At 39.7% G+C, this 21,396-nt stretch overlaps 1 protein-coding gene across 2 annotated transcripts in view; it reads right to left on the reverse strand.

The window, feature by feature from the left end:
• Nucleotides 1–310: 310 nt before the first annotated feature.
• foxj3 (forkhead box J3) overlaps nucleotides 311–21,396 on the reverse strand; it is a 225,488-nt gene continuing 204,402 nt past the window's right edge. For both annotated transcript variants that reach the window (XM_060910583.1, XM_060910582.1), the window contains 5 exons: nucleotides 18,197–18,613; nucleotides 17,199–17,300; nucleotides 6,367–6,558; nucleotides 4,747–4,848; nucleotides 311–4,571 (listed from right to left, as the gene is read on the reverse strand). In XM_060910583.1, coding sequence (XP_060766566.1) covers nucleotides 4,459–4,571; nucleotides 4,747–4,848; nucleotides 6,367–6,558; nucleotides 17,199–17,300; nucleotides 18,197–18,613 — 926 coding nt within the window. In that variant the 3' untranslated portion in view covers nucleotides 311–4,458. The remainder of the gene's footprint in view (nucleotides 4,572–4,746; nucleotides 4,849–6,366; nucleotides 6,559–17,198; nucleotides 17,301–18,196; nucleotides 18,614–21,396) is intronic.

Consider the following 21,396-nt stretch of genomic DNA (forward strand, 5'->3'; position numbering starts at 1 on the left):
CTCAAGTAAAGTTAAATCCATGTCTACCAGAGTATTTTTTTTAAACAAATATCTTTACTTTTACTTAAGTAAAGAATGTGTGTGCTTTTATGACCCCTGGTCATGCACGAGACAAAGTTTCTGGGAGTTGAATGGCCTTCGAATGTGTTCAGAAAAAGCTTTTATACATGGTACATACTGGACTGATTTCCCCCCAATTGGACAGATATATGCATGAGAAATCAGTGATATTTGTAACAAGATTTAAAAAACAAAACAAAAAACCCACAAACAAAACAAAACAAAAAAACCCACACACACAAGCAAACGATTCCACAGTGAAGTTAACATTTTATTTCTTTAAATTCCATTCATGCATATCTGGGGGCAGGGGAGTTGTACTGACGATCCTAATGACACTTTACATGGAGTTATGTTACAGCACTAAACCGATACAAGGAGTAGCTGTGTCATTTTGTTGGACAGCAAAAGTAATAAACCGTGCAATAAAGGAAAAAAGAAAAATACAAGAAATGACAGACAAAACAAACAAAAAACAGAGTAGAGTAAAATACATAAACATTAACACGATGTTCAACCAGAGTACAGGTAAAAGGTAGTGTCACACAAAAAGCCAATGCACATATATACAATATAGATATATACATATTGTATCACCCTTGGATTGGACAATAACAAAATACTCTGTGTATGCTTCTCACTTTTCTTTTGCAGGTGAACCCAAGCCCTTGCCCTGGACACCCCCCTCCCCCCCAAAAAAAGAGACATTTGAAAAGACAAATATATTTACAACAAGCACAACACCACACCAACAATTAATAAAATAGGCCTCAAATACCATACGTCATTGGCAGTTTTCTCCCTTAAGTGTAACTAGGCTTCTCATTCAGTCCCCTTTAATAATAATCTCTCTGGCAGGTGCATTTTCACTTGTTTACTAAAACGAGAATAATTCTTTACACAACTTTCACGCAACGCTCACACAAAGGGAGCAACTTTTTTTTTTAAGGACTACTACATCAGTTGTATTCATACTCTCCATCAGCTCAGCCATTTTCATTTCAGCTGTGAAGAATGCTCATCACTTGCTGCCTTTAAAATGTAGCTTTATTAAGCCTTTGCCATACATTATAACCAAGTCTATGATTTTCATATACGTGGTCACAGTACCTATAGCATATTTCTAAACAGTCTGTTTTTTGGGCAGCATATCAGGACAAATACCCAAATGTTGTGCCAAATGAATATGTTTTGGGGATTGTACAGATGTGCCAGATGTCCACTCACAGCATATTCTAACAGCTGCAGTTGTGCTTCAAAAAATCTGCTTATTTTCAAAGTGTACAAATGACAAATAAGCAGTCAAAATTTTTTCTAGGCTTCATAAAAATGGGTCAAGGGAGGGGTAACAGTTACAAAACTTAAAAAGGCAAGGTGAGCTGAGACAAAGGGGGAAAAAAACCCACATCAAACATGGATGCTGTTCTAAAAACACTATATATTTTTTTTAAAAAAAGTGCGGTCACTTTGACTCATACAAACAATCTATAGGGACAACATACAACAATGTTCTGAATGCACGATGCTGGTTGATGTATTCTAAAGGCTACTTTAAAAATCAAATGTAACATTGTTTTGCAAAATAACACCAACAATAACGGGACATTAACTAGAGTGAACTTGGTGTTACCTAAAGCCTCTTTCACACTGAAAACCTGATACATTACCCATACACCTTTACTGGAAATGTTCAGGATTGACAGCTTTGTTTCAATTCTGTTGCACAGAATATAACAAATCTACGAATTTAAAAATCAAAAAAAGTCTTGAGCTTGCCTACCGCCTGGAACCTTTCTTCTGATGCCATATTCTCAGAATCTGCTGGTGATTTAATTATAAGTAACGCATGCTGGACTGAACCATCACTCATTTCCTAATTGCTCAAGTTTCCAATTTTTTCCCCCTGATTCTTTTTCATTGGCTGGCTTTTTCTGTTGCTGCTTCACTGGTTTAACGTTTTACTCAAGAGTTCAAGTCTTTACCATTAATATATTAAGCTATCTTAATTACCCAGAAAACGTACTTGGTCATGTTCAAATATAACCCTTTTCTGACTGATTGGCATAATATTCCCACATAAAAGTGCATGAGTCAAATGGGCTTCAGTATGTAATCAAATACATATGAAGATCTCTAAAAAATAACATGTTGTGGCAGTGTGATCTCTACTGTGGTATCTTCAGGTATAGCTTAAGTGTGTAACCAGCCTCATGCATACATAAAAGCACAGAAGCAGGCGGCTAAGGGCTCTGAAAATATTGCAGCTCAGAGTGATACTGGGCATCATGTAGGGAGTTTGTAAACTTTTGGTTGATAAAGAACATAGTATTTGAGAGTGTGAGTGAGTGTGAAAGAAATACAGGGTTTCTTAAGTCATTCCATCATTGCAATCTAATGTAAGTGGAGGTTAAAAAAAAAAAAAAAAACATCTGTAGATTCTGTAATACAAAACATGATTGTCTATAGATCATACTCATGATAAATTGTCAAAATATCAAATACTATTGGTAATCATACACTTATTAATAGTAAGATTAATAAGGTTAGCTTGGGCAGGGTCAGATTCAGAGAACAGAGGTGTTAGAGCCTGGAGAAGGAGGCTCAAACAGCTAGGTGACATACCAACCCCACTGATCCACTCCATCACTACCAACATCAATGTCTTAACATATGCGTCTTTGACAAATCACTGTTTTTATGGCTGCTCAGTAGATGGTGATTTAAGCAAAGTGCTTGGTGTTCTGAAGTTTGCACTGATAACCCAAATGTATTTTACTCTAATCTAAAATTTTCCCAAACTTTGCTCATCAACTTTGTGCTCACTGGTAGAAATGATGGTGATCATAATCTATAGCCCTAATTAACAATATTGCACAATTAACCTGCGAATTGCTCATGGTAAACTGTAATACCTAGTTTGAATAGGGGTGTAGTCTGTGGATATTTTTGATTTTACTTCTGTGACTTGCACCCATGGAGTGAGTGAACATTCAGCATTGACTTATGTCAGGGTCATGAATGGCTTCTTCATGTATGGCAGACATGTATGGAAATCAAAGTCCTTTTTTTTTTTTTAATAGTTCAACAATGTCCTCTATCTATATTACACCATCTCCCAACATTCTTACTCCAAAAACCAATTACCAGTACTCTCTTTGCACAAGTCCTTGTTGGAGCAGCAAAACAGCAAGTCGGTAGATGTCCAAGGATACAAAACCTAGAAGACCAGCATGACGAGACTTCTAGACCTTCGTTTTGCTGAGCCATGCAGCAGGTCCTCTCCGCTTTATTTGCTGACTGTATCTGCACCATTTTTCTCAGAGCAACCATTTCTCCTAAACAATACCTGAAACCTGGAGCAGGCCTTAAACAAGACAAGCCAGAGCTGCACAGTCTCAACCGGAAATGGCAAGAATCCAACAAAGAAAACCAATTGCACATGCAGACATGAAAGTGATGGGGAAAACTGAAATAGATAGGAGATTAATAAAAACTGAGGTCTGAATCAATGTCAGTTCCAGATGCACCATTTCATACTGTTAATATCAGTGACAGGAGTATGATACATTGCAACAGCAAAGACACACAAGTACAAATACTGCAGATAATGGAGTTAACTTTACATACATCTTATGAGCCACACCGATCATTAAAAAGACAACAGATAATCATTCACAAGCACGGAGATCTGATTTGGATGCTTGGTGATATTATGTTACAGTAAAGGCTCAGGTGATGTGTGGCACACTGGAGTTCACAGAGACCTAGAGAACCTGCGGTGCTGTGCAGAGAGAGTGAGCTGAGAACTCTTCCTGTCTGAAAAGTGGCCTGCATTTTCAGAGGGGGATAGCGCATCACAAATGAGCAGAAAGGCAGCTTAGGCCTGCACCAGATGACGAGAGGGGGAGAACAAGCCAAACGTATCACACAAAATAATTTATAAAATCCCACACACAAGATTAACGGCAGGGAACAGCTTGGCCGAACAGCTGACTCACAGAAAGGGAGTTAGGAGACTGAACTGAGTTTCTGGCGCCACAGAGAATGGGGGGGGGGGGGGGGACTTTACATTTCACATGAACATGAGCTTTGTCCTTTGGACAAGTACAAAAATCAATCACTTAAACATTTCCTAGTAAACGTGATTGTCTTCAAAGTAACTTTTTGTTTGTTTTCGTTTTCATTACCTAAAAACACCAGGACAACAAGAGTCTTTTTCAGCTCATATTTATGACACCTGCACATTTTGAAGCGCCCTGTTCCAAACCGCTTCCCACCATGGGGTATGCAGATATCTTGGGACTAGCCCTCTCTCTCTCGCACACATACTTTTCTTCTTCCAAATACGTTCCAAGACTCCTATTTTGCCTGCACCACCTTCCTCATATTGTGAAGGGGCTAGACAATGGAGTCCCAGTCGAAGTCATCCTGGATGTCGTCAGCAGGCATGCGGCGCATCGGGAAGTTTCCAGTAGGCATCATGTGCTGCTGGTTCATCTGTGCATGATGGCCTAGAGAGTACACACCTCATAAGCCTTGACATACACAACATATAACCTACATCAGATAATAAATCACATGCATTACATTTGTTTACACCAGCAAAAACTGCACGCTAGCATTATTAATTGTACTAAGAATTGCTTTAAGAGTAAATGATTGGAGAGGTGATGGAGAGCCACAAACCTGTCATGGTGTTGCCTGTGCTGTTCATGGGGGGCATGTGGGGATAACCTGGAGGACCCATCATGGAGGTCATGCTCTGTCTTGAGTCCATGTACATATTTCCTGAAAAACAGTAATGGACATCCATCCACTTGCAAAGAGAACCACAAATGTCCTACAATATGGCCACAATTTCAGCTCAGATTCTGACATTTATGGGCAAGTCAAGAACTGAACAGAACTGTAAAAGATCTTGCTTGTACTTGTATTAGAGCAGTAATTAATTATTTTCTAAGCTATAATTTTTCTAAATTGGATTATTTTAAAAATACACTAATTCACGACATTTTATATATATTTAAAAAAATTCTTTACAACATTTCAGTCAACGACTACAGAATTCTTAAGACATAAATAACAGATCATGAACTGCAATACAATATTAATGACATTTATGAGACCATCACAGAGAATATTATCAAGTCTTTATGTGACACCTTTTTGCAACTAGAGGTCTTACCTGCATTTCAAGCCCTGATTTGTTCAATTCTGACAAGACAAATTCAAAATAAATGCATGCTGGCTGTCTCACTAACTGAAACAATCCAATGGTAAATTCATTTGGCTTACTGCTTGTGTGCGAGGTGAATAATTTTTGGCGCGTGGCACCGACTAACACTTTGGTCACAATGTCTGAAATCAGTGAATTTCTGGGCTCAACTTTGAAATGAACCAAAAGCAGGATAGCAACTTGACACACAAGGTGTATTAAAAATATACATTATACTTGGTATAAAAATTAAATTAGAGAGAGCAAAACTGGTTGTGCTCACTGGGTGTAAGGGACGGTGCACTCTGTCCCCTACTGACACTTAATCTGGGAGCCTGTGAGTCATGTATGTCGAAGAGGAAAGATAGCACTTTCCTCGGAATGTTTTACACTGCTCTATGCATGAGCAGCAGGTCAAAAAGTCACATTTGGCTGACTTCATGGGTCTCAAAAGGAAGCATGTGTCACCCTCCCTGGTTGGTAGCTGTTGTATGATGGGGGACAGCTGGCTAGTGAGAGCAAACTGGCCACGACCAAATTAGGGGAAAAAAAAAAATTAGGGAAAAACCCTTTCAATTCTGGAGAGCTATATCCTTATAATATCTGGAGGGATATTATCCTGATAATATTAATGTGTACGTGACGTGCTGTGCATGACTGACTGACTAATGGGGTTGCCTTGATCAACATTTATACATTTTACCTTGTAATGTATTAGACTATTCACCTTCTGCAAGTTCCTCTTTTCATTTTACACAACAGTTCCACTGGTGTGTCTATAAATGTACACAGAATCGTAACCCTGCATTCATGAAATCATGAATAAAGTAATAAAAGGGCATGTTAGTCTGTATGTTTTGTGGGGTTTTTTTTGGAGGAGAAGAGTTGGGACATGTGCCTACGTCGATGATCTTGTTGGGATTCAAGGCAAGTAGTGTATAGGTGGTGCACCCATGATTTAGAAACCTGAAGATTTTTTGCACATATTCTATTTCCTGGGGTTTATCCAAATGCACATTTTCACTCTGGAATCTAAAGTGTTATAAATGATGCCTGTGGTCTTAGATAAAAGTCAATAAGTCAGTGAATACCTGTATTGATGTGCTGGCTGGGCTTGGCAGGATGCATGGCACTATGGCACACAGGTGGCTGCACTGCTCCTTGTGGCTGAATAACTCCAGTGCGGGCAAAGAACTGGTTTATGGACGAACAAAGGTCCACAATCTGAGTCGGCTCCAGAGACCAGTTATTCAGCTCAGCCTGCCTCATGCTCTCTCTCAATCCTACAGGGCCAATATAAGGGCAAACCATCAACCTATGCTTCACTGACTGCCAAACAATTTAATTGAACTCTGTCGTACAGCAAACACCAAAACTCATTTCACCATTATAATTTTCATTCTACCATGAAAACTTGCAGTGTCATGTACAATGACAAGAAAAGGCTATGAGGATGCTGAAGGCACCTTTTATCCTTATTAAAAATAATTACTTTCATTGGTGACTTTATGATAGCTAATTAAACTCTACTTGGCAGTTTTACAGCAAAATTGGATAAACCCAGTGACCCACAGAGAACAACAGACTTGAACAATTAAACTTTTGAAAGGTGTTTCATTTTTATTGAAGAGCTCCTTCAAACCAACTTTCAACTGGCCACAGTAAGCATCAGCCTTTATGACGCATTTATTACTTTCCTATCCTAATTATACAGACGCAGGTTGTTTTGCTAATTTTAATCTATCCGCAGTCAACTGAATAATTTCAAATCACCAAAGCAAAAATGAGTGATCAACAGCACATTGTAATTTTAAATAAACAAATTATCAGCTAGAAAGCAAAAGCTTCTGTAATTATAATGAGATGGTGGTAGTAGAGCACTTATGGCTACTGATTTTGAGCCCAAAGTTTTAAAATCTCACCACTACCAGGCTCTTTTTTTTTTTTTTTTGAAGCTCGCTCTGTTGCAGGAGTGTCATAATGACTGACCCTGTGTTCTGACCCCAAGTTTAGATAAACAAAGAAAACATTCATTGTACCATGTTGTGTGTATATCTGATGACCTTTAAGACTGTATTTCTTTGGCCTTCTCTGTATTTCTGAATAAACACATCACTGACAAGCCCCCCCCCCCCCCCACACACACACACACACACAAAAGTGGGGGGGGGGGGGGGGGGGGGACCACAATCTGAGAGAATATCAGAGACTTCAGATGACACAAGCAACAGGTTGCTGATATAAAACAAACACTGAACATGACCAATTACACACTGAAGAGAACAGAGGCATGTGTCAAGAATAAAAAAGAAAAATAAATCAACAGCAGTTTCAAAGAAGTAGAGAAAGTAAAGTGGCTAGTCCTAACATTACCCTTTGTATGGCAACTTTGTATGACAACATCTGGCTTTACAGTGCCTTATAGATTCAAAGATGGACAGCTGTTCATCTAACATGCTCAGACACTCAAAAGGAGAGAGAACAGAGCCTTATTAAAACCTACCAATGCTAAAGTGAACGTATACCTCAGTCAATCATTTCCATGATCCTGAGATCTAAATTGAGTTATTCACAGAACCTTCATAAGAAGTAAATATTCTATAACAGAAAATTTTACATCCTCATTGTCCCCCCCCAAAAACAAGCTTACTGTCGCTATTTCTTCCCAATGAAACAAATAAATTACCTGGAACCCATGGCATGTCCAAAATGTATAAAATCAAATTCCACTGTTAAATTATCCTCTTGAACTACATGTACCTTTTTATGAAATTGCCTCCTCAATCATGGGCAAAGGGAATAATTATTGTCATCCCTAAGGACAGGGAAGGCAGACTACAATATGGCTCATTTAGACCAGTTTTAGTTCTTAATGAAAACTATGAGCTTTACTCTGGCTAAGTATCCTGAAATTATGTCCTTACTATTGATTATCCACTACTTTCTAAATTAATGAGGTTTATGGAACATTACACTGTGAAATCAGAATTGGGGGGGGGGAAAAAAAAACGCATCAAAAGTTTACAAATGATGAAATTTACAGATTAAATTTACCCTTTTCTATTTGTGTGGATAATGCTCTTCCTCCTCCTCCTTATTACAACCATTACTAATAATAAAATATACATTAAAAGAGGTTAAGGTTTTGCTTCATGTAACAAATGCACAACAGTACTATAACCGTGAGGAATTAAGGAATTAAGTACATCAGTTTACTGTAATTATATGCTGCTGTACACAAAAATGGCACACAGTAAATAGGGCAGGAATACTAATAGTCTAAGCCTGTCTATAAATCTTACTACGTTACATTCACTTGTGTTTTATTTTTACATTCATTTCATGTTATTCAGGGTCAGCAGCATAATTTAGCATTGTGTGTTATATTTCTTGAAATCCTCTTTACATCCTGACAGCAATGAATAAATTAAACGCTCTGAAAAAAAGAAAAACAAACACCGTCATCTGTTGTGGTCACAGGGCTATATAAAGCCTGTCCGATCATTTAATTCAGTCCGAATGAAATGACCTGCATATGTCTACCTACCTGTGTGTGCACTCTTCCCGTGCACTCACCACGCGTGACCGGAGTCTTCCACAAGGCTAGACAAACATACTGCAGACATGCTGCTGAAGCTAGCGAGCTAGTCGACAGCTGAGAGTACTAACAATAGCCATGTTCATTGTTTACATTCATTATGAGAATGTTAGCCGTTTTCATATAAATGAAACATGAGGTAGCGGGATATAACGATGCGCTACGCTCCTCTCCCCTCCAGCAGTAATGAGGCAGTAAGCGTTTGCGTGTTTTGGAGGAGTGGCTTTGGCAGGAAGCCTGAAGGGAGGGGGTGGGATTTTTTTGGTTGGATACTTTCAAAATCTAGCATACTCTTCCTGGTTTCTCCAAAATTACCAACCCTAGCTTTCTGTGGAGGATGGCCCTATGAGGACAGTTGAAAGTCACACCTGGAGGACGCTCTGGACTCTTACAGTAATGCTTTTATGGCTGAGGACTACAGTTGACTTGCTAACTTTAGGACTGTAGTTGTCATGAACAGTTTTGCACTCAAGTTTCCATCAATGAAGAGTTACATCAACGAAGCTGACTTTACGTTAGGACTGTTAATGTTATAGTCATGTTGGCTGTTGTTGCCCAAATGAGGATGGGTTCCCTTTTGAGTCTGGTTCCTCTTGAGGTTTCTTCATGTCGTCTGAGGGAGTTTTTCCTTGCCACCGTCGCCACAGGCTTGCTCATTGGGGATAGATTAGGGATAAAATTAGCTCATTTTAAGTCGTTCAAATTTTGTAAAGCTGCTTTGCGACAATGTTTATTGTTAAAAGCGGTATACAAATAAACTTGACTTGACTAGCTTTAACTGTTTAACTGGAATTACAGCCATTTTTTTGACAGCCGCTCCATTGTCAAATGCTCAAGAGTAAATGGACAAACTACCAGTTATTAATATAAGAATTAGTTTTAATACTTGGACACAAATCCTTTGAAGTCAATGACTGCCTGAAATCTGGAACCCATGGACAAAATGCTGGGTTTCCTCCTAGGAGATGCTTTGCTTGGCCTTAACGGAAGCTGCCTTCAGTTGCTGCTTGTGGGTCTTTCTGCCTTCAGTTTTGTCTGCAGTAAGTGAAACATGCTCAATTGGGTTGAGGTCAGGTGATTGACTCAGCCATTTAAGAACAGTATTTCTTTGCCTTATCTTGTTTTTGCAATATGTCTTGGGTCATTATGCATCTGTACTGTGAAGCACCATCTCATCTTTTTTGTAGCATTTGACTGAATCCAAGTACAACTCTATACATTTCAAAATTCATCCTGCTATTTCTATCAGCAGTCACCATCACCAATAAACCCCAGTGACCCTGCTCCATTGACAGCCATACATGCTCATGTCCACCATATTTGACAGATGTGGTATGCTTTGGATCATCAGCCCTTCCTTTCTTGATGCTCATGTCATTCTGGTACAAGTTAATTCTGGTTTCATCTTGTTCCAGAACTGGGCAGGTTTTTATGCCTCCGCCACCGTAAGGTGCAGGAGGCATTAGGTTTTTGGGTTGTCCGTCTATCCGTGCGTGCCGAAACCTTGTGATCCGTGCGTGCGTCCGTCCCGAAACCTTGTGAACGCGATCTCAAAGGCTAATGAAAGGAATTTCACCAAACTTTCACCATTTGTGCGCTTTGGGACAAACATGAACTGATTAGATTTTGAGATCAAAAGGTCTAAGGTCAAGGTCACTGTGAGGTCAAATGTCTGTCCGAAAACCTTGTGAACACAATATCTCCAAGGCAGGTGAAAGGAATTTCACCAAACTTTCACCATTTGTGCGCTTTGGGACAAACATGAACTGATTAGATTTTGAGATCAAAAGGTCTAAGGTCAAGGTTACTGTGAGGTCAAATGTCTGTCCAAAAACCTTGTGAACACAATATCTCCAAGGCTAATACAAGTAATTTCACCAGGTCAAGATTACTGTGAGGTCAAATGTCCATCCCCAAATCACAACTTAAGGCGTGTAGTCTACCAGGCAGAGGCATCCCCATCGACGCCGTTGGCGTCGAGTTCTATCTAGTTTTTTTTTTTTAAAGATGTTTTCTAGAAAAGTCTAATTTGGCCTTCTGTTCTTGAGGGTTACCAGTGGTTTGCATTTTGAGGTAAACTCTCTGTATTTACATTCATGAAAGTCTCTTATTTGTAGACTCTGACAATGATGTACCTATCTCCTCAAATTTGTACTTGGCTAGATGCTGTGAAGGGGTCTTTCTTCACCAAGGAAAACATCCTGCAATCATCCACTTGAGTTGTTGTCTGAGGTCTTCCAGGCCTTGTGGTGTAGCTGAGCTCACCAGTGCATTCCTTCGTTTTATGAATGTACCAAACTGTTGATTTAGCCACTCCTAAAGTTTCTACTATCTCTCTAGTTACATCCACATTAACACATTTTAATTTTCAAATGCATCACTTCTGCTATGTTTATGCATGGCTTTGAGCCACAAAAAGACTTTTGGAAATGCTGTTGGCCCTGTTTTAGTTTGAAAACTCCTGAGTAGCTTTTTACTGTAGGTGGGAAAACGAGAAAAAAAAAAAAAGGTTTGAAAATGATGCAGACACCCACGTTTGCTTCTGATTGGGTCTTATTAGTCACAACGTATCCTTCCCTGATTCGTCATGCTCCTATAACAGTGTGGGAAATAAGGCCGAACCAGCAGACATTGACCGGTAATTTTTGCATTTGTCTGTCTGTATTTCAAAAGCATCAAACTGGATGACCCATGAAACATAGTAAAGATAAGGGCCGAATCTACTTCCAATTTTCTTCCGAATGTTACCCTGGGCAAATACATTATGTTGTAACATGGCCTGTGAAACTGAGGGTCCCCGCAGGCACGACTTTAAAAATTCATAACTCTGCTACTGATGGTCCTAGCCATGCCAAAATTTACTACCTCTCCTCGAGCCCTTCTGAACCAGTCCAGGCACGGCCCGCTATGACCCTGCCTCAGCCTGTTATTTGCCCCCAAAACCCCCACACGAGCGCTGCTCACCAAAAACTTTAATATGAGCCCTGGCTCAAGCCAGTTTTTAAAAATTCATAACTCTGCCATCAATGGTCCTAGTCCGGCCAAAATTTACAGGCACATCCCTCTCCCCAAAACCTTTCAAACCAGCCCAGGCTTGGCCTGATCCAACGTCATGAGCAAGCACAGATCGCGGAGAGCTTTAGCACAAGCTCTAGCTCCAACCGCTCACATGCATGGGGATTTAAAAATTCCTAGCCCTGCCAAAATTTACAAGCACCTCCCTCTCCCTGAGTGGCACACTAAATAAGACAATAATAGTACACTCAGTATTCACTATTGTTTTTATTGCACGATGCAGCTGAACTAGTGTTTTAGGGTTGACAGTATCTGATTGATCCAGTCAGTTGATTAAAAGTTCAGTTTACATGAAACTTTGCAGTACAGTATTATGTTAAGTGCCAAAGTATGGTTATCATTATGTGCATTTTTTCCCCATTCATAATAAGAAATGGCAGTCGGTCATATGCTTTGGAGGATGTAGATTTATATTCTAGTAGTTTTTATTTTCTTCTATTTCCTAAGTTCTAGTCTAGCAGATTTTAGTCTGAATGCCAAATATTACCATGTCTAGTTTTGAGTCATTTTAAAAATCATTTTGTTACAAATTGACTTGGAAATCTCATACTCAAAATTTTAAACTCATGTAAGAATAGTTGTATTGTTAATTACTAATTTTTTTATAGACTTACGAGGGCAAGTCAAAAAGTTCTAAGACAAATTGAAAAAAATCTTTATTTATGAAAATAAAGCTATTTCTCTACATATCCTCCATTTAAGTCTAAACACTTCTGCAAGCGGTGTTTCCATCGGAGAATCCCTTCTTTATAGAATTCTGGGGGATGTCTTTCACACCTTTTGAAATTATAACATCTGTCTTAGAACTTTTTGACTTACCCTCGCATTATAAACATAGTATAAAAAAAGTCATTGTTGACAATGTTTGAGTGTTATTATAGTACCTATATGTGAGTACCAGGAAGTTGTAACCAACATCCTTGCCCCCCCAATACTTTTTTCTGGACATGGAACTGACCTGTGTACACTACTGTTTTCTTGGGTATAAATTTTTTTAAAATTTAATTAAAAATTTAATTTAATAAATTATAATAGTTTTGCTGCATCTGGGCCAGGACAGCTTTCCATCACTGATGGAACAATTAATTCTGAATTATACCAGCGAATTTTAAAGGAAAATGTCAGGACATCTGTCCATGAACTGAATCTCAAGAGAAGGTGGGTCATGCAGCAAGACAACGACCCTAAGCACACAAGTCGTTCTACCAAAGAACGGTTAAAGAAGAATAAAGTTAATGTTTTGGAATGGCCAAGTCAAAGTCCTGACCTTAATCCAATCAAAATGTTGTGGAAGGACCTGAAGCGAGCAGTTCATGTGAGGAAACCCACCAACATCCCAGAGTTGAAGCTGTTCTGTACAGAGGAATGGGCTAAAATTCCTCCAAGCCGGTGTGCAGAACTGATCAACAGTTACCGGAAACATTTAGTTGCAGTTGTTGCTGCACAAGGGGGTCACACCAGATACTGAAAGCAAAGGTTCACATACTTTTGCCACTCACAGATATGTAATATTAGATCATTTTCCTCAATAAATACATAGCCAAGTATAATATTTTTGTCTCATTTGTTTAACTGGGTTCTCTTTATCTACTTTTAGGACTTGTGTGAAAATCTGATGATGTTTTACGTTATGTTTATGCAGAAATATAGAAAATTCTAAAGGGTTCACAAACTTTCAAGCACCACTGTAAATTATATTCAATTTGTAGTGTACCGTAATTAGCAACTAATGTCTAGTGTAATTTGGCATTTGAAGATCACAAAAATGTGCCTGGAAACGGCTGAGAAGCCATCTCCAGGCATCTAAAGCCCTTCAGCTTTAGATCCCTGGAGATACCTTAGGGCCCTGGACCCCTGGCTGCATTGTTCTGGGCCTCTGGCCAGCCATTCGGACAGGTTGAAATTTGGGCGGACAGACATTTCAGACTTGTCTGTCCTGTGACAGTGTGCTTAAAATTCCTAATTTCCTACACTGCTAACAACGTGACTTTTCTGGAAAACAGCATCAGCTGTTGATGCCACCATGCGCATGCCCAGCGTACACGAATGGTCATGTGATAGGCGTTTTTAGGTGTGTTGGTATGGAGGAAGATTATTTCTGATACAAAGCGAAAATACTTATCTGGATGGAGATTATTCATTTTAAAATGCCGTTTTAAAAATAAAACATTAATGTGAATGCAGCCTCCAATAGGTCTGGGTGTTTGTCTTTTTTTTGGTCCAATGATGCCCTCCTTTGTCGGCGTCGGCTGTCCATCGCTAGCAATGATGACTGCTTCATTAGGATGCACAGAGATGTAGATGAGAACACCAGATGCACCAGAGAACAAAGTTGCCCGCAGTTGCGGCACCAACGTCCCGGCTAAGCCACCATGGAAACGTCTGGCCTTGTGAGCTCTCCTTTCCTAATGAAGCGCCTTGCACAGTAAGGTAAAACAAACGATGTCGTGCCCACTGTTGTTTAATTCTTATTATTTTCTTTTAATTCTTTTAATTCTTTTAATTAATTATTTTAGAATAAAGATAAAATTATTTTATGTAATTTTATTTCTCTACTGTTTACTGTTTTGTTTTTACTTCTGTAAAGCACATTGAACTGCCATTGTGTATGAAATGTGCTATATAAATAAACTTGCCTTGCCTTGCCCCATTGTGTTCTCTCTGGACCTCCGCATCTGATGCCAAGTGGTACACGAAAGTGCCACAGACCTGACGGGTATGGAAGTTGCCCTGCAGTGACAACTGACTTGCTGAGTGATGCAATCCATTGGCCATTTGAGTGATTCTTCCGCATGCCATCTGGTGGTGTGCCACTGACCCTGTTGAGTTCATCTGCCACATTGCACCGAAAAGCACCCTGCTGCCAGCGCCTTATTGGTGATGTACTATTTAACCCATAGCTGGAACCCAGGCAGGTACTACCACTAAGGGTCAGAGCGGAACTGGGAGCAATGGTGATTAAGGGGTAACTCCACTTTCCCCAATACTCAAGTCCTCCCAGACCAGAGACTACCAGTTGCAGTTTAAAGTCATACCCAGGACTGAAACCCTTCTCCACTTGCTCTTTGGACTGCATATCGGCAGTTCCCATGAACAGCTACAAAATGCATAGACATTGGGAATCAATTCCACATCTTTTATCTCCTTATCATAAAATAACATGAAACCAACTGCTTATCAGTCAACTGATGAGGGATAAATACATTTTTGAGGGATAAAATTAGCTCATATGTTTAAAGTCTTTAATTGTCAAGCTGCTTTGCGACAACGTCTGTTGTTAAAAGCGCTATACAAATTAAACTGACTTCACAACTGCGTGATTACTTTTGAGCCTGTGAAAATAGAGGGACTATGAATAAGTTGGCTTTAATTTCTAAACAGTTAAATGTAATATTTTTGTCAAACCCGTTGAATTAAAGCTGGAAGTCTACACTTAAAGGTCATTGGCAATGGTTGGAGGTGAAACGTAGAATATCAACTTTATTGTCTAGAAGAACGACCCAAAAAGCAAATTCATTCCTCCTAGTGTCTAATTTGCACCCTAAAATTGAATAAAACGGTTAAAATATCCTGTTTTGCCCAATTTCCGAAGGTTTGTTTACATCTCACTTATGCTCACTTTCACCGCCAGGGGGCCGTCGTCGTGACGTCATTTAAGCCAAACAGACTGGGAGCAGCTCTGTGTTTACTTGAGAACCGAGCACGTGTGTACGGACTTTGGTCGTGAGAGGTTGTGTAAAATGTCTGAAAGCGATACCAATTTTGAAGTAGGAACTCTCCAAATTAAATATCGAGAGGTGAAACCATATATGTATGAACCTATGGCTGTTGCGAAGCAATCGGTGAATGTGGCTCACTGGTTTGACCGTGCGGCCTCAGAATCGGACAGCGACTTGGCCGACTCCGATCGCGGTGACCACGGACCTCAGCAAGACTCGCGCCCAAACGATTTATCCCGGTAATTATGATAAATTCTGACTTTCGTCGTAATACTAAATAAGAGCCCTTTTGAAGAATAATTAAACCCTCCCTAGTGGATATAGGTAACAATTACTGGACAGTGCGCCGGTAGGCCACATTAGCCTGCCATCCGCGGCATTATACTATTTATAGCCTACTCTAAGCGATGAAATATCCCTTTGTCTCATTTCCACAATGATTGTACAGGATCCCTCAGCATTCTTGACTTGTCAATTGCAAGCAAAAGTAAAAATGTTTACCTCCAATCTTCTCCTTTTTGCTTCAGCATTGCTGCTCTGTTTCTTCTTTGACTGCTTGATTTTGTTTCACGTGCACAATCCACTCTCTCAACCTCGTCTCCTCTTCCGGAAAAACAAAACAAAAAAAAACCCAAACAACTCTCTGGCTTCACGCGCACAATCCACTCTCTCCGCCTCATCTCCTCTTTCGGAAAAAGCCAACCCTCTCACTCCGCCTCTTCTCCTCTTCCGGAAAAAGCCAATCCACTCTCTCTGCCTCTTCTCCTCTCTTGGAAAAAGGTAAAAACTTCTTCCTGAACCGGTCCCATTGTTACAGTTCACTGCACAACAATAAGGCATGGTTTTTCTTTGGAAATTCCCAAATGCACGTCTGCACTCAAGCCGAACGGCAATGTAAGTAAACGGAAGTGGACTCAACTCAAGCGGTTTGTTTGGCTTAAATGACGTCATGCGCCGAGGGGTCACGAAAGTCGCCGAACAGAAATTCGCCACGATCCGCGCTAACTTCTTTTAATTATTACTTATTAACAATACTTCTTGGGACCAGAAGAAAATTAGAGGGTTTAACATATAAAGTTTCAAATGTGCATAAAATTAAAACTGTTGCCTAGGAGCTTTAAATAACCTTGATTGCTTTATTTCAAATCCACTGTGATGGTGTACAGAAGCAAAATTAATATATATATATATATATATATATATATATATATATATATATATATATATATATATATATATGTGTGTGTGTGTGTGTGTGTGTGTCACTGTCCACAACACTCATGGACCCAACTGTATTTACATTTTAGAAATCTTACAAAGTGACTGCAATTAGAGCTTTCAGATTTCACACTGGAAGTGAATATCTGGGCCAGGACAGGAATTTGCAGTCATGTTTGAACCTTTAAGCTTTTTGCCCATAACAGTTCAAAGCTATTCTGAGAACACCTACAGACTAGATCAAAGCAACTATATGCTTAACACTCATTGTTCGTTATAGGTTGTTAATAGCACTGGGGGTTAATAACAGCACCTTGAAAGGGTGAGAGGTCCACATCTGCCCAGTTGTAGCTGCTGGCAATGCGACAACTTTCCTTCAGTGCATCCAGATTGGGATACCAGTCACTCGGCAGACCTGCAGAGAAAAGCAGAAAGCAGTTGTCATGTGGCTTTTCTAAATTACAATGCGTCCATGTTTTGTCGTCTCATTTTGAAAGTCTATTGCTGACTTATAATTTCAGAGTAGCTAATTTAAACCTCCATGACAGTAAAAACCCAGGATATTATGGACTTTTGCCAGTAATCTTTTTGTCCTTTATATTATTTAAACATGCTGCTTTCAAACGCTTTTCTTGCATTATACGTTCACTCACTGTTAATTCACTCAATCATCTGAAGAAGAAATGGCCCTCAGGATTAAGTGCAAACAGCTCCTTATTACCAGATATTTTCTGTTATAAATTTTCTTTTACTTTCTCCTCCTGTTGTCTCTTGATGGTACTAATGTTTTAAATCAGCTGCTTCATAAGCTGTTTTCCCTGTTTATATGCAACTCCCTTCTCAAATTACTAATAAATTCCTGTGTAAAAGTGCATATGTGGAAAGTGCATTCTGTGCCTTTAGAAGAAACAACTGCATGTTCCTTAATCTTACCATCAGGGGGAGCCAGGCATCTGCTCCACGCACCTATATACACTGAATCCCCAGTTTAATAAAATTACTACACTCGAGTCAGTTGAACGGTATATGCTTCGTTTTCAGTAAAGAAGAAAAAACAACCCCATCATACATCTGAGGCTGATTTACTGACTTTAGCACAAAGCTAGCATACATCTTATCTAAAAAAACCCCCCAGTGACATTAAAAAGATATTACATAAATTAGAATGCTACTGTTAGGAATAGAAATGAAATAGAGAGCAGAAGGAACTAAGCAAGAACTGGTTACTGTGGGAATATTGTTGAGAGAAAGAAAGCAAACAGGTGCAGGAGAAAAAAAAAAAAAAAACAGACAGAAGAACTGTTGTCTTACCGGTGTTGCAGGGCATCTGTTGCTGGGCCGGATGGGGCTGGTGAGAGAGATTCGGGTGCTGTTGGGGCTGCTGTGAGTGCTGTGAGTGTTGAGTGTGCTGGGAGTGTTGAGTGTGTTGGGAGTGTTGAGTGTGAGCCTGGTGTTGGGTATGTGCCGAGTGTGCATGCTGGCCATGTTGGGCATGGGTGTGTGGCCCATGCTGAGAGAGGTGCTGTGTGTGGGGAGAGCTGTGGGCAGAGTGAGATGGGTGCGACAGGGGCACCTGTGCACCGCTGTTGGGGACACTGTTGGGGTGCGAGTTAGTGATGCTGTTCTGACTGGTGTGTGGGTGGGTGCTAATGGTGCTGCTTGGGGAGTGTTGGTAGGAGCAAGAGGTGTGGCTCTGTTGGGAAGAATCCGATGGCATCCCCATCAGACCTGCAGCAAGGCATGACAACCATGCGCTTAACATGTGTTTACCAGAGCACAACACAGCTTAAAGGAATATTCTAGCGCATGTTAAGTGTTTAAAATGTGACAAGTCACTTAATGATTTATCAGACGACATGACCGGTCCCATACGTTCCCAAGTCATTTTATTCAGCTCTTAAACACTAGAGCTTACTTCCGTTGGTCTTGCTAACAACTAGAATAAGACCCTCACAACCACAAACTCACCCTTCGGGCAGGGGGCAATGACAAAGATTGAATTTACAAATACTATTCACTGAAGAATTCATGAAATAGGTTCTACTAAAAAGTTCTGCATAAATATTGGGCCCTTAACAATTGCCCTTAGATTTGTAAAAGTATATTATCAGGTTAAACCCCCCCAGTACAGGAGAACATGAAACTATTCCCGATGGTAACCGCACATGCTACAAATTATTTAAATAAAGACTGTGTTTAAAAAAAATTGTTGTATTTATTTAAAAGTAACTCCTCTGTAGAGCAGAACCATACTGCCTCAGAAAACTGAGCTAAGCTTCTGTCTCCTATGAGCAGAAGAGAATGAATAATTCCCTGTCTCTTTGTATAAGGCAGCTAAAGCAAGCTTCCTACTGATTTCTAGGCAAAACCTACATGCATCAGTAGAGCTTAAAAATATTTATCTGTACAGCAGACGAATAGTGCCTCATGAAACCAAGCTCACTTTCAGCCGCATATGAGCAGTGTGAATAATTCCCTCTGTCTGTGCAAACTAGGAAGCAGTGACTCAGCTCATTTGCAGCCCCTGGCCTCTGCTCCATCTCGTCAGGTTTGTCTTTGACACTGAAATTGCGCTCGATTCCAGAGAGGCATTAATGGCGCGCTAGCGCCTGCACACCCAGCAGCACTGGGGGAGCATGTGCCCGCCTGCCTGCCTGCCTGCCTTTAAGAGGCCCCTGTCCATCACAGTGCTGGCACACAATCTATTTCAGTGAAGGGCTTTTAAAGCAGACTCCAGGGCTGGCGCCTCAACAATCTGCAGAGAATACTCATCGGCCAGGTGACAGAGGTGCATCTCTTATCATCAGAGAAAGCCTATTGTCCAGGCGAGGGAGAGTACAGAAAGCAATTAGCCAGCATCCCCTTTGAATAATAATGCGTGCTCATTACCCATTACCAAAGCCAGTGAATTAGCTCATGTCTCTGGCATCAGGGTGTGAAATCCTCTCACCAGCTTATTTGCGTGTTTTAATTGCCTGAGCTTGCCTGACTAACAGATTTAGCTTTTATGCATGCAAAAAAGTAACAACTTTCAACTAATAAAACATAGATGATAAAGGAGAGGCACCCTCTGAATCTATTAACATGGAACACATTTGATTTGAGGTAAGTAGGTTGTGAGGGAGGCCGGGATGAATGACTGAGCACATTCATACATAATGCAACCAGATTACAAACAAAAGGGTTGTAACTTCTGAAAGTAGGCACATTAGATGAAAATTCAAATTCAGTCCAAATTGCTTCAAACTGCCTTCAATGAATTCAGAAATTAATGCAGAACACTTTACAGAATTAAAATAGTTATCTGTTCTTGAGACATTACAAGTCAAAGATTGAAAAAAACTGCTTAATTTTTAGAAAACTGACGTTATGTTATGTATACATGGTCCAAAACGGGCCTAATTAACGAATTAGATCAAATGTTTTTCTTCTTAAAACTTCAGTTTTTCAAGATATTTATATGGAAATTGGCAGGCACACAGATGGTTGTATACTGCATACAAAGTTTGAAAAATTAGTGAAAACTACTTATGCAAATTAGTGTTTAATTAGTATTAATTATGATAATTCGGTAAAACATTAAATTGGTAAATTCAATTAAAAAAAAAAAGCAATCAAAGATTATTTCTAATACCCTCTGTGTGCCCAGTGGAGCTTTGCATTTCTCAAAAGTAGGGCCTACTAGTCTTTATATTAAAGAATATAAATTATATTCACAGCTTTCAAGGCTAACCTCAAAAAAAACTGTGTGAGCCATATCCAATAAACAACTTCAGTTAATTAAATTGAAATTGACACTCGTGTTTCTGACTTCCGTTTTTTTAAAATATCATTCCGACCAAGATCAACATTTTTCATAAAAACTACAGCTATATTCTAAAATGGTTACTTACATGAATCAGTTTTATTTGAAAAAAAAGTAGGTAAAGCTATGAAAACTCCCCTCAAAGTTTCCCGTGAAGCATAACATCAAAACTAGTGAAAGGAAAATTTTGCTGAATACTTCATCAGAAACAGTGAGAGAACATCCCTATAAAAGTTATCTGACTGATATTCACGAGTAATCCAATCGGAAACCGATCAGAAGAGAGAGAGCCTGACCACTTTCCCGTGACTCAAAAAACACCGGCAGTTTCCTGACGTCACGCGAGCATAGCGTGAACTCCGTTATATCAACTTCAACCTGCCATTCCTCCCAAAGTACTGAACAGATCTTAACGAGATAAATTTCTTTGGAAAGCAGAGATTAATAATAATAAGTTCGATTTATATAGCGCCTTTCACAAACCCAAGGATGCTTTACACAGGAGTTACCAAAAAAAAAAAAAGGGCAGCCACACTAGGAAGAGTAGTGTGAGGTAAAGAGGAAAGTTTTCAAGTTAGCTTTGAAGGAAGAGAGAGTGGAACAGTCATGAAGCGATTGTGGTAATGAGTTCCAAAGTTTAGGAGCAGCCAAAACTGCAGTATGTTCCAGTCGTTATAAGCTGCCAGTTGTAGGAGAAAATGATTCC

The sequence above is a fragment of the Neoarius graeffei genome, chromosome 26, assembly GCF_027579695.1.
Source record: "Neoarius graeffei isolate fNeoGra1 chromosome 26, fNeoGra1.pri, whole genome shotgun sequence".
Classification (NCBI taxonomy): Eukaryota; Metazoa; Chordata; class Actinopteri; order Siluriformes; family Ariidae; genus Neoarius; species Neoarius graeffei.